Here is a 13,605-nt window from a genome sequence, read left to right as displayed (position 1 = left end):
GGTTTGTCTAGTGGGAGACCTGTTAAGCTGCCTCCTGTTTCCTTTTGACATGTTCTTTGGTCTTTGAGACCATCCCCACATGTCAGGATGTTTCAAGCTGTACAAGAGTTTTTACCTGTGTTTTATTCTTATTTACTTTATGTTTACATTTTTAAAAACATTGTAATTTTTTTTTAAATTTTATATCATTTACTTTCTCTTTTTACATTTATACCTGATTCATTTATAGTTTATTCTTAACATATAGTGTGAGGTGTGGATCTGATCTAATCTTTTTCCATATGGGTAACAAGTTGCCCCAGTTATTTGAGATGCCATCTTTGAATTTCCGTATGTATTTACATTCTTTTTCACTAGTCTTTCTATTTAATTCATGTGTGAGTGCCACACTAGTTTTAATTATGGAGGCATTATAGTATTTAAAAATGTCTGTTGGGACTACTTCTCCCTGGGTAGCTTTTCTTTGTCAGTCTTTCTAGCTATTTTTAGAGAGCATTATTTTGAATCAGAAAAACTTTGCAGTAGAGGGGAAATTAAATTATCTTTTTAAATTTAGCTTCTAACTAGCTAAAATTTTCATAAGGAGCTTACTATTTATTTCTTTGATAAAAAAATATTAACATTATTTACTACAAAAGTAACAACATAAACCCTAAAAATGTTTACGGTTATTATGTATTAAGAATGTTTTGTGAAAATTTATTTTCCATTTTCCATGAGTTACTCAGAGCACAAAATAATCTGAAGGTGTTTTTATTTAAGTCGCTTCTATTAAAACCACATAAAAAGCAGAAAAATAGCAGTAGTGAATCATGTCTATAACTTAATTTCGCATATAAATATGTAAAACATTGGCCAGTACAATTTTAAGGCTTCATTTATATTTATTGCACAATAATGGAACTATAAACACAGAGAATTAGAACTTTCTGAATATGCTAATGATAAAGGAAGAATGTTAACTCCATAATTTTTGATAAAGATTATTTTATATTGCTGAATCTGCTAATTATAGAAAAATCTTTTGCTTTTATTGAAAAACAGCTACTTGTTTTTTGGCTACAATATATACTCAGATATTTCTGAGGATAATAATTCAATTTTTAAAAGTTCTCATCTGTTCTTTGTTTTATTTGTTTCCTCTGCTACTTGTTCTAAGCTGGTTATTCTATTGGACATTCTAAAAATTCTCAAAAGCCTGCTGGTACATTGTTTTCTTTAGTGAGAGGGTGAATAAAGGATTGTGTAGGTGAGTATAGAGCTCTTCATGCTGATCAAACAGTGGGCAGGCCCACTTGTGTGCAGGTAAACTGTGGGTAGGTGTCACTGTATTTGTACTGCTTCAGGGCTCCCGGCCCCAAATTAGTTTGCCGAAAAGGGAAGTTACTTTGTTGTAGGTAATAGAATTCTACTCCTGTTTTGAATTGCTCTCAAGAATAGTGATTATAAAACAGGAGTTAGTGTCTTTTTATAAAACAGAGCAAGTGAGAAATGTATATCTAACTGCAAAAGTACGAAGAACTGAAAACCTCCCTTTTCAAATGAAACTGTGTATTGCATAAATCAGATTAATTAATCAAAACAGAAAATACTGAGTTTTATATGGTGAAAATATATTCTTAATTTTATTGTTGAAATAAAATTGAAATTTAAATAAGTATTTTACGGACCTGTATACGTATGTTGAGAAGTATCACTAACTTGACCTTGTTTTCAAATAGAATATCTGACTGCTCTAAGAAGTTGATTAATCCTGTTCTGAGAAAGCTGTTCAGTGAAAGCAGTTGCTTGGAAATCTGATTTTTTATTATATCCATAGTTCATATTGACCATGTATAGATTGTACTGTTCTGTGGTCTCCGGAAGGAGATTATGTATTAATATACCTGAATGATTTGTGTAGTGCGATTTTATATTACATATTTGTTGATCTGTATATTTATCTATTCTTGCATTGAAGGAAAATCTAAATGTCAAACTGGTGGAAAATCAAAGAGGACAATTCAAGGCACTCATAAGACTACTAAACAGGTATAATATATACAATTTTCTACTTGACTTTTTTTTTTTTAACTCCTACAGCACCTGGTATTCCTAAGTGGTCTCTCATCCAAGTACTAACCAGACCTGACCCTGCTTAGCTTCAGAATCGGGCATGTTCACGGTGGCATGGCCTCAGACTCTACTTACTGAGTTTTAATTCCAATTATAAAATCTACTTTTTCAGGATTTAAATATTGTATATTTTACTTTCATGTATAGCTTTAATGTAACATTCTTTAACATTTATACAGTGCTATGTGCCTAGCTTGTACTAAATATTTTACAAATACTAATTTATTTGCTGCTCCGTAATCCATTGACGTAGGCATTATTCTTATTTTCATTTACAAATGGGGAAACCGAGGTGTAAGTCTTTTAATATTTGGTGGAATTCACCAGAGAAGCCATCTGGTCCTGGAGTTTTGGTTATTATTTCATTTTCCTTACTAGATTTTCTCTTACATCGTGAATTCAGTCTAGGAAGGTTATATAATTCTAAGAATTTACTTCTTCTGGTTGTCCAATTTGCTAACATATAGTCTTTTGTAATGTTTTCTTATTATCCTTTGTATTTCTGTGGTATCACTTGTGACTGACTTCTCTTTCTTTTCTGATTTTGTTTATTTGAGTCTATCCTTTTTTTCCTTAGTGAGTCTAGCGAAAGAATTGTTAATTTTATCTTTTTAAAGAACTATTTTTTCTCTTGTCCTTTTAATCTCTTTTCTTTCGTCTTTTTTGTCTATTTCATTTATTTGCTCTGATTTTTACTATTCCTTCTTTTGACTTTGGGCTTTGTTCTTTTTCCTAGTTTCTCTAGGTGTAAGGTTAGATTTTTTGAGACTTTTCTTTCTTCTTGAGGTAGGCCTGTGTTGTTACAAACTTTCCTCATAATACTGCTTTTGCGGCATCCCATAGATATGGGTTTTCATATTTTCATTTTCATTTATCTCCATATATTTCTTTATTTCTCCTTTGATTTCTTCGTTGACCCATTGGCTCTTCAGTAGCATGTTTTTTAATTTCCACATATTTGTGATTTTTCCATCTTTCTTCTTGTAGTTGATTTCTAGTTCTATGCTGTCGTGGTCGGTAAAGATGGTTGATATCATTGCAGTCTTAAATTTATGGAGACTTGCTTTGTGTCCCAGCATGTGGCCTATCCACGTGCACTTGTGAAGAGTGTGTATTCATTTGCTTTTGGATGGAATGTTTTGAATACATCTGATAAGTCCATCTGGTCTAATGTATCATTTAAGGCCGATGTTTGCTTCTTGCCTTCCTGTCTTTATGATCTATTCATTGGTGTAAGTGGGGCACTAGAATCTCCTATTGTGGTACTATCAATTTCTCCCTTTAGATCTGTTAATAAGTATTTTATATATTTCGGTGCTTTTAAGTTGGATGCATATATATATTAGTAAATATTACATATTCTTGATGAATTGTCTTCTTTAGCATTACATATCGTCCATATTTGTCTCTTGTTACCTTTTTTGGCTTGAAGTCTATTTTGTCTGATAAAAATATGGCTACACATACTTTCTACGGATACCATTTGCTTGGAGTATCATCATCTACAGCTCTTCACTTAGAGTCTATATTTGTCTTTGAAGCCGAGTGAGACCCCTGATGGCAGTATATAGTTGAATCTCTTTTTTAATCCATCCTGCTGCTGTGCCTTTTGAGTTGTGAGTTCAGTCCTTTTACATTTAAGGTAATTGCGATATGAGGGCATACTGCTGCCATTCTTTGTTTTGATTGTTCTGTTTGTCCATCGTTATTTTTTCTTGTGTTTCTGATGGGCCTTTTTGGTAGTTTCCTGTGATGCTTTCTTTTATTTTCTCTGTTTTGTGTCTCTAGGCTAGATTTCTGTTTTGTCGTAACCATGAGGTTTATATAAGATGTCTTTTAAAGCAGTCCTTTTCTTCTGATAGCATCTTATCGTTATTTGCCTTTACAAGTTTATTTTTTTCTCATTTATGTTTTAATCACAAATTATCTCTTTTTATGTCTGTGTTCATTACCAAATCGAAGTAGCGCTAGCTATTTTAAATGCTTTTTTCCTTTAACCTTATGCTACAGTTGTTTAACACTCTATTCTGTAATAGAGTTGCAATTTTCAGATTCTCCCTATTTATCACCTTGTCAGACTTTTATGTACTTTCGCCTTGCCTTTTCTGAATGCAGAGCTACTTTCAACATTTCTTGTAAGCCAGGTCTTGTGAATTCCCTCAGCTTTGGTTTGTCTGGGAAAGCCTTTATTTCTTCTTTATACCTAAAAGACAGCTTTGCTGCAGAAATTATTCTTGGCAGTTTTCATCTTTTGGTCTTCTGAATATGTCATTCCACTGTCGCCTGGCCCGTAGAGTTTGTGCTGGGAAATCTGATGTTAGCCTGATGGGAGTTCTTTTGTAGGTTACTGTGTCTTTTCCCTGGTTGCCTTTAGACAGTATTAGTATAACGTGTCTGGGAGAAGGTCTTTTTGCATTGAGATAACTCGTTCTTCTTTTAGCCTTTTATACTTGTGCGTCCAGCTCCTTCTCCAGGTTTGGGAAGTTCTCACCTATTTTTTATTTTATTTATTTATTTTTTAAACTTAAGTTTGTTGGGGTAACAGTGGTTAATACAATCATATAATTTTCAGGTGCACGTGTTATCATTTGACATCTTTATATTCTATTTCACCTATTAATTCTTTAAATGGGCTCTCTGTTCTCTTCTTCTCATTCTGGGATCCCCATTGTCCTGGTATTGCCTTTTCTAATGGAAGCAGATAGTTCTTGTAGAGTTCTTTCGTTTAAAAGAAAAAATCTTAGTTCTCCTCTTTTATGTTAATCATTCCTTGATTTCTGTCTTTTCTTCCATTTGATCTGTTCTATTTCCCATGCTTTCTAATGCTTTCTTCATCTCATTTATTCAGTTCTTCAATTTCATTGGAGAATCTCATTTATTTTATTCCTGAGCTCATTGCACTGCCTTTATGAGTTTTCTTATATTTTGTTGAGTTTCTTTATGATAGTGATTTTGAATTTTCTATCATTTGATCACAATCTGATCACAGTTGTGACTCTGACTTTGGTTTCTGGAGTCTCGCTATTTGCTTTTTGTGATACTGCGTTACTGTGATTATTTATGGTGCTCGATGAGCTTTCTCCAGCCAGGGCGTGTGAAGCAGTGAACGAACACCTTTCTTATTGGATAAAGCTTTATTTACTTTAGTTGTAATGGTTCAGCAGGTTGATAGTTAGAGGCCTTTCTTTTGATTTCCAGTAGGTGGCACTATAGGTCAGGTTTTTGGTTTTTCTTACTTGAGCTGACTGGTTATATATCTGATTGATGATAGCCCACACTTTCTACCCTTCACCTCCACAGTCTCTGCCAGAGTTATCACAGGTTCCCTCCTTGTGGCTGCTCGTGCCTTGGGGGTGTTGCTGGTGCCTTGCTGTTGCCGGTGTCCCTGTGGTTGCTGTGTTCCCACCGGGATGGTGTGTGCCGCTGCCGCATCTGGGGACTTCTGGGTCTTGCGCACTGCCATCAGCGGGTGGGTGGGAGAGCCGGAGTAGCTGGTGCCTCGACTGCTTCCGGCATTTTCAGACTGGGATTTGGGGTTGTGGATACCAATGTGGGAGCTGGGGGTGGGAGCCAGAGTCACGGTGCCGATGCCACTGCCGCCCTTCTTTTCCTTTGTTGAGGCCATGGTACAGGGGGCCAGAGTGGCAGATCCCATCTTTGCTGCTGCTACAGAACTTGCTGGGACTGTGGACTCGGCCACTGCAGCGGAGGTCCCAGGGTCACAGGCACCATTCCTGCTATTCTGCCAGTTTCGCCTCCCCGTGTCTCCCGATCCACTCACCTTCAGATGGGCACATGTGTGGATCGCTCGGCGTCCTGGTGTGTGGACCGGAGGAATCTTTGTTGATTTAGGAAGTTCCCACTAGTTATAGATTGAAAGAGAGAGACAAAGGGAGTGTCTCACTCACTATGATGCTGATGTCACTCCTGGCGATGACTTTTTAGATACAACACCAAAGGTATGATCCGTGAAAAAAATCATGGGTAAACTGGATTTCATTAAAATTAAAAACTTCAGTTCTAGAAGAGAGAATGTCAAGAGAATAGGAAGATAAGCCACAGACTTGGAGAAAATATTTGTAAAAGACACATCTGATAAAGGACTGCTATCCAAAATGTACGAAGAACTCTTTAAAACTCAACAGGAAAGAAACAACCTGATTGAAAAGCAGGCCAGTCCTTAACAGACACCTCATCGAAGAGGATAGACTAATGGCAAATAAGCAGGTGAAAAGATAGTCCACATCATATATCATCAGGGAAATGCAAATTAAGACAACAATGAGATACCACTACACACCTATTGGAATGGCCAAAATCAGGAACACTGATGGCATCAAATGCTGGTGAAGATGTAGAGTCTCGGGAACCCTCATTCATCAGTGATAGGAATGCCACGTGGTGCAGCCGCTTTGTAAGACGGGCAGTATCTTACAAAAGTAAACAGTTACTATACCATACAACACTCATGCTTCTTGGCATCTGTGCAGAGGGTCTCCTGTGGCCACATGATCTTGGACAAATCTGCTAACCTCTGAACTTCAGTTTGCTGAGCTGTAAAATGGAGCTAATAATACATACTTTAAAAATGGTGTGAAGAGGGTTGGAAGATTATGTTAAGGCGATTTATGATCTATAATCTTGTATAAATTATTTGTTATTACTGTCATAGTTACCAGGGAAGTAATGAGCAGAATTAAGCTGGGCTTCGGGACAGATGCTAGTTGAATGTGATTTTGAGTTTGGTTGAATCCAAGAAGGGGATATTCGCCGTAATACTTAAACCATTTACTGCGAGGGCTGGAAAGAACTTGGAGAGCAGTTGAGGCAATGGTTTTGTGGATTATTGATGATTGCTTTGAATGAAGAGAATTTGTTCCTGGACTATGACTGTCAGATAAAATATTTGCTAATATTTATTAGCTACATCTGGCAACTATAGTCTGGATGTGACTGGAGAAGGAGGACGTGCAGCTTGATTTCAACCTTTTAAGGTGTGTGTGTTTGTGTGTGTGCGCGTTTGTGTGCGCGTTTGTGTGCGCATGTCATGTTTGCCTGCTTTTTGGTTGTGATGCTCTCTATAAACAATATTGGCTAGAAGAGATTCACGAAGTATAGAAATTACTATTATATTGAAGGCGAAAACCTAAAACAAAATAGGGGGCTATAACCCTCTATGAAAAAGAAAAAGACTAACAAGGAAACAGGAATGATAGATACACATATGAAACAACCCAAAGAAATCTGGGATTGTTTGTTGTTCTAAATGTGGTAGAAAGTTAGTATTTATTTATCTAATTAATTAATTAATTAATTTATTTATTTATCAGTTTAAGTAGCCATAAGAGAGATAAGTAACTCTAGGAAGAAGCTTCAGGTTTTCATTTTGAATTTAGGTCTTTACGTAAACTATATGCTTATGTTTTTGGTAGAAGGATTTTGTGTTAAGTCTATAAAACTATAGAAAATAATCTTTATTGTCAAAAATTGGCCTGTGAATCTGAGGAAAGAATGGGTTATATAAACACTAAAGTTACTTGGTTTGGTGAGTCTGCTCTGCAGCTGGTACTTGTTTTATTTTTCATCAGTGTTCTTTTCTAGTCAGTTCTTTCACATTTGTATGTTAATTTTTACTCTAAGTAGAGAAGTGATTTAAGATAAAATACAGCAACTGAATATACTATAGTCTTTGTTATTTTCTAAATGAAGATATAAGCAAGCAATTGCAGCGTGTTGACACTGCTGCTCATTATTCATAAACGTGTGTCAGTGTGCCGCACACGTACCTCAGTGAGTCAGAAGCCACTTAGTGCTCCTTTCTGACTAAGGGCCCATTCACAGTCGAAGTCACTGTAATCTACATTAAGACAGATCGGAAATAAAAATTAAGCTTGCAAACCTGCTGTTTCTGTTTATGATGACAAGCTCTGTTTAGATGAATTCAGTGTGATATGATATAAGCTGAAAATAAGAATGTCATGTTTTAAAGTATTTATGTTGAAAAAATGTGCTTTACATAAGAATCCAATTCTTGGAGGATTTAACTAAATATCTTTTTCATGTTTTGTTTTGCTTCACCAGAATACTTCAGTAGACTGTAAAATAACATCATCTACAACTGGAGAGAAACACTTTGATAAAAGTCCGACTAAAACAAGGCATCCTCGGAAAATTGATCTTAGAGCTAGATACTGGGCATTTCTTTTTGACAATCTTCGCCGGGCAGTAGATGAAATCTATGTAACTTGTGAATCAGATCAGAGTGTGGTGGAGTGTAAGGTAAGGTTTACTTTGAGGCTTTGTAATCCATTTGAAGTCAGTCTCCAATTTTTGCTACACCTTACTTGATCACTTACCTCAGTATATAGTAATGTATTAATAATTATAGTCATCATGCTATATGTTAGATCTCTAGAACTTACTCACCTTACACCTGAAAGTTTGTACTCTTTGATCAACATTCCCTATTTTCCCCTACCCCTTGAGACCACTGTTCTCTCAGCTTCTGTGTTTCAGGTTTTCCTTGCTTTTGATTTTTCAAGAGTTCGCATTACCTAATTATGTACTTTTATATTCGTTGTAAGGTTTGGTAGAAAGCTCTCTTAATATGTAGTCCTGTTTTGATATATAAGAAATCAAAGGAGTGGACACACACACAGACACACACACACACACACACACACAATTAGTTTAAAAATCTCTCATATACATTCTCCATTGGTCCTGTAGGTGGCACTGGTGAGATTTCACATTCTTTGGTTTCATGTTTAATGTCTCGAATTGGACATCGCTCCCTTTTCGTTGAGATACTTATCACTCTCCTAATTCACTCTGGTCAGGGAAAAGTGAGATTGATGGCTAACCATAAACAATCCAGGGTGGGAATGGAATGTCATGGGAAGGTGTGTTTCTATTTTTAGATAACCATGTGTTTGTAATAGGATATTAAACAGATACACAGCATAAGCTGTCTTTAAAAATTCACTAAACGCCCGGCCTTTTAGTAAATAAAAATTATATTCTATATTACTTTATACTAAATAAAGTTATTCTGAGAAAAACCAGAGCGATACATCTTTAGAAATATTACAAAAGTAGCTTCTCCATTTCTACAGTGAACTGTGTTGAAAACCCTGGAATTCCTTATTTAACCTTTGAAATATATGTAGGATGAAAGGAAAGTTACATGTTGAGATGGCAGGCAGCTGGTTTCAGAATGAATAGTAATTGAAATGCAAATTTATGATTGTCACAAGTAATATTGTTACTGTCAGCACGTAAAACGTCTTGTGTTTTAAAAAAAGAATTATTTTTAAGCAAAATCATATCCTTAGAGTTTAATGAATCAGTATGTTGTGGTAGAAGACACTATTGGACTTAATTTGGAGTTTTAGTTTCTTATAAAATGAGCATGTGGGCCTAGATAACCTCTGGGTCAGCTCTAGAGATCAGTCAGATCAGCAGATTCTTTGATTTTTTTGATGAAAAATAACAGAAGATTGATCGAAGAAATCAGATTTGGTTTTAAAATGTGTACTACTTCATAGAAATGAATTTGACGATTTGTAATCTTGTCTCCATGATGAGCAGAAGAAACACATGCCCCTTCTTCGTGGTAGTATATTCGAGGAAACTCGACTTGACCACAAGGCAGTGTGGCTTTTATTTCTGGCTCTGTCACTTGTCTGCTGAAGTGTTGTGAAAATTGAACAGAAGTAGAAACTTGTTGTTCAGGTTGTAGGTTATGAAATGGAGAAGACGTTGACAAAGTGAGCAGAGTAGAGGTGTGTTCTCTGTTCTTTATACTGTGCCAGGATGCTCAGAGATTCATGCTGAAAAGTAAAATCTGGGAGCTTAAAAGTTATTTTCATACTCAGCTTTACTACTCTTCTCATCCAGGACTTACAGGTAGTGTAGCATTTGGTCAAAGCATATGCCGTGTATATATACTTAGAGGTCGTTTTTTTCCCCTGTTCTTTTATACAAGCACTTCGTTATCTCATTTGATTAGTACCTTTGTGAGATACATAACCGTTTTTTCTCCTCATTTTTCTGATGGATTCAGTTCTTGATTTGCAGATGTACTGGCAAGATTTATCCCTATTTGTGATTTTTGTGCTTTAGCCTTAGTTATGTAACCACAGTTCAGTTCTTTGTCTCATATGTAAAGTGCAGTTAATAATACCTATGGTATGTAGTTCACATAAAAAATAGTAAAGAGTAAAAAGTATGTTTCCTATTTCAGCCAGGATTGTTGACCAGAGCCCACTTCGGAAATCAAAAGAGGCTAAATACTTCATTTTTTAAGTTTGAAGATGTAACTGTTATGCCATCAGCTGCTTCACTGCATGACTTGCTAAGAGCTGACATTCCAACGAAACTGTACTCTAACCATCCCCACTGCATTTCCCCTTCTTCCGTATAGCGTGGGCTCGAGGGTGGGCTGGGGGATATTGCCTCTGGAGAGTGCACGGTGAATGAGGCGGCCGTCCTCTCAGCTTGTCTCACAGAAGCTTGAGGTAGGGCTTAAATCACATGTGCGGATGACTGACTGATATTATTAACAGTATTGAGAGTGGTTTACTTGTTGTTTGGCTTCCAGATGATTTCCCTTTTAGAACTACTTATTCTATTAGTAGTTAAAAAAAAAAAAAGCTGTTCTTAAAAATGCTTTTAAGAACTTATATCACTTTTGGTAAAGCTCTGTCTTTCGTAAGTCTGGTCACTGCCGTCGCGTGTGACGCATGTTTCCACCCCTTCATCGCCACAGCAGTTCACCACTGTGCTCCTTCCTCCAGCTGAACTGAGGGCTGTATCAATATCCTGGGCCCAGGGGTCTGTGCTCTGGCGTTGTGTGTCAGGAGGACAAGCGATGGCGCCAACCATCCTGCTCTGCGCGCCAGTAACTAGAATTAATTACAAACCAATCAAATCTGTTGCAGCCAATTGGTAAACTAATTGGTAATTTTAGCTGTACGTCTATATGGAGTGATCTGAATGCCCATAACATTACTTTCAGAGCCACTTTTGTTCTGTTTCATCCTGCTTGACAAAATGGCCTTCATAGCTGTGGGGACAAAGATGTGCATCAGTGACTGTGAGCCTGCACTAGCTGCTTGTCTTGTTTGCGTTCCCTTGTTCGTAAAACATGACTCGGATTACAGCTTCACGGTACCACTCTGATCATTCCTGATAACGCTGAGCTAAACACTCCTTAAAATAGGTTGTTTAAGCCTCCAAATGTAACTTCTCTGTGCCAGCTAGTGTCAGAAGTACAGCTGCTCAGTCTTGTAGAGGGTTGTTTTCCCTCCTCCTCCTCCTCCTCCCTCCTCTTCTAGCAAAAAGGAAAATTCAGAAAACTTATGGAATAAATTATTCTGAATTAAATCTTTCTGTGCTCTAATGTAGTTGATTTATGTTGAGCGAATTTAATTAAAGAATTTGAATTATATTAGTAGCATTGAGAAAAGGAAGCCAACTAAATTGTTTAAGTTTTCCTTTTCCTGATTGTAGAACACTATCATTACCAGTGATTATTACCTTTGAAAGGAAATAAACAGTACTTCTTTGTTCAGTGGAGTCTTTTAAAGTAGAATATGACTTTTGTGACTGAAGTGAGGTTGGTACTGTATTTTGTTTGTAATTCGGTGTACATTTATTATTTGTCTTTGGCCTGATTTCCATAGTGTAGCAATATCTTTTTAAATGTTTATAACCGAAAAGTGGTTTTGAGGTCTTTGAGTACCGCTTGTACTAGAAAGTCAGTCAAAGAGTTATGGAAAAGTAATTATAAAACATGATCATTTTCTAAAATTTATTGGGGTAACATTGTTTAATAATATTACATAAATTTCAGGTGTTCCACTTTATAATGCCACATCTGCATACTCCATTATGTGCTCACCACACAAAGGATGGTCTCCTTCCATCACCTCGTATTCGACACTCTTTACCCTCTTCGTTCTCCCCCTACCCTTTTTCTCCCTGGTAACCACCATTCTGTTGTCTGTATCTATGTATCTGTGATTTGTTTGTTTGTTTGTTTGTTGATTTTTGTTTTATATCCCATATATGGGTGAAATCATATGGTCTTGCCCTTTTCCATCTTATTTCATTTAGCGTAATACTGTCAAGATCCATCCATGTTGTCGCAAATGGCAATATTTTACCTTATTATGGTTGAGTAGTAATCCATTGTGTATAGGTACCACATCTTCTTTAGCCAGTCATCTCTTGAAGGCCATTTGAATTGTTTTCATGTCTTGGCTATTGCACAATTCATACAACTTAACAAGAAAAAAAAAACAGTTTGATTAAAAAATGAGCAGAGGACTTGAACAGATACTTTTCCAAGGAAGACATACAGATAGCCAGCAAATGTATGAAAAAATGCACAAGATCATTAGTTATAAGGGAAATGCAAATCAAAACTACAGTGAGATACCACCTCACTGGTTAGAGTTTGTTACCAATAAGATAAGAAATAAAAAGTGTTGGAAGCAATGTGGAGAAAAGAGAACCCTCGTGCACTGCTGTTGGGAGTGACAACCTCTGGAAAACCATTCAGTATCACGTACTAACGCGGAGCATACGCTTACCCTGTGACTCAGCGGTTTTACTCTTAGGCTTATACTCGTCAGAAATGCATACATATTTGCAGAGGACAGCTACGTGCATAACAGCAATTTGGAAATCACCTGAGTATTCATCTACAGTTGATCAGATAAATAACCATTCATGTAATAGAATACTGTTCAGTAGTGACCTTGGACAGCGACAGTAAATGAATTGCAGGTACACTCTGCAGTATGGATAAATCTAGTAAACAGATGTACAAAAGTCACAAGTAATAATACTCTATGATTTCATTTATATGAATTTCAAAATCAGGCAAAATTAAACTGTTAGAGGTTAAAGCACGGTTACTTGCAGAGGGGTGGAGCAGTGATGGAGGGGGGCCGGGGGCGCGGGGGGGCGTCCACAGGGAACTTATAGAGACTGGCATTGTTATGTTTTTTGTCCTGGGTGGTGGTTGCATGGATCTTTGCTTTGAAGTACTGTATCTGTACGTTTACCTTTCGTGCACTTTTCTGTTTCTTTAAGCTTCACAATAAAAAAGGTTAAAAGAATGGTCATTTGGGAAGTCTTGAGAAGAAATATCAGTACTATCTCTTGGTCTTTAGTTTCTCAGTTTCACTAATTTAAGAAGGAAAATAAAAACCAAAAACTTAGAAAAATTATTTCCAAAGTCCTTCATTCTGAAGTTCTTTTTGAAACTTTTTAGTCTCAGCATGGAATTTAATGTTTCTTGTTTGTTTTCAATCAGGAGGTACTAATGATGCTGGATAACTATGTAAGAGATTTCAAAGCATTGATTGACTGGATTCAGCTTCAGGAAAAGCTAGAGAAGACAGATGCTCAAAGCAGGTAATGAACTCTGGTCTTCATAGCAGCCAGCATTTTCTAAAGCAGTCACTGAAATTGTCAGGG

The 13,605-nt window shown here is 36.5% G+C and overlaps 1 protein-coding gene across 1 annotated transcript in view; it reads left to right on the top strand.

Annotated features, from left to right (window-relative positions):
- Positions 1 to 13,605, top strand: part of SCAPER (S-phase cyclin A associated protein in the ER) — a 166,924-nt gene that overhangs the window by 8,789 nt on the left and 144,530 nt on the right. The window contains exons 4-6 of the mRNA XM_039858331.1: positions 1,961 to 2,031; positions 8,197 to 8,394; positions 13,442 to 13,542. Of these exons, the coding sequence (XP_039714265.1) occupies positions 1,961 to 2,031; positions 8,197 to 8,394; positions 13,442 to 13,542 (370 nt within the window). The remainder of the gene's footprint in view (positions 1 to 1,960; positions 2,032 to 8,196; positions 8,395 to 13,441; positions 13,543 to 13,605) is intronic.

This window comes from Pteropus medius, unplaced genomic scaffold (assembly GCF_902729225.1).
Source record: "Pteropus medius unplaced genomic scaffold, Ma_sr-lr_union100, whole genome shotgun sequence".
NCBI lineage: Eukaryota > Metazoa > Chordata > Mammalia > Chiroptera > Pteropodidae > Pteropus > Pteropus medius.
Note: the sequence above shows the minus strand (reverse complement) of the source record. Positions and strands in the feature narration are given on the sequence as shown.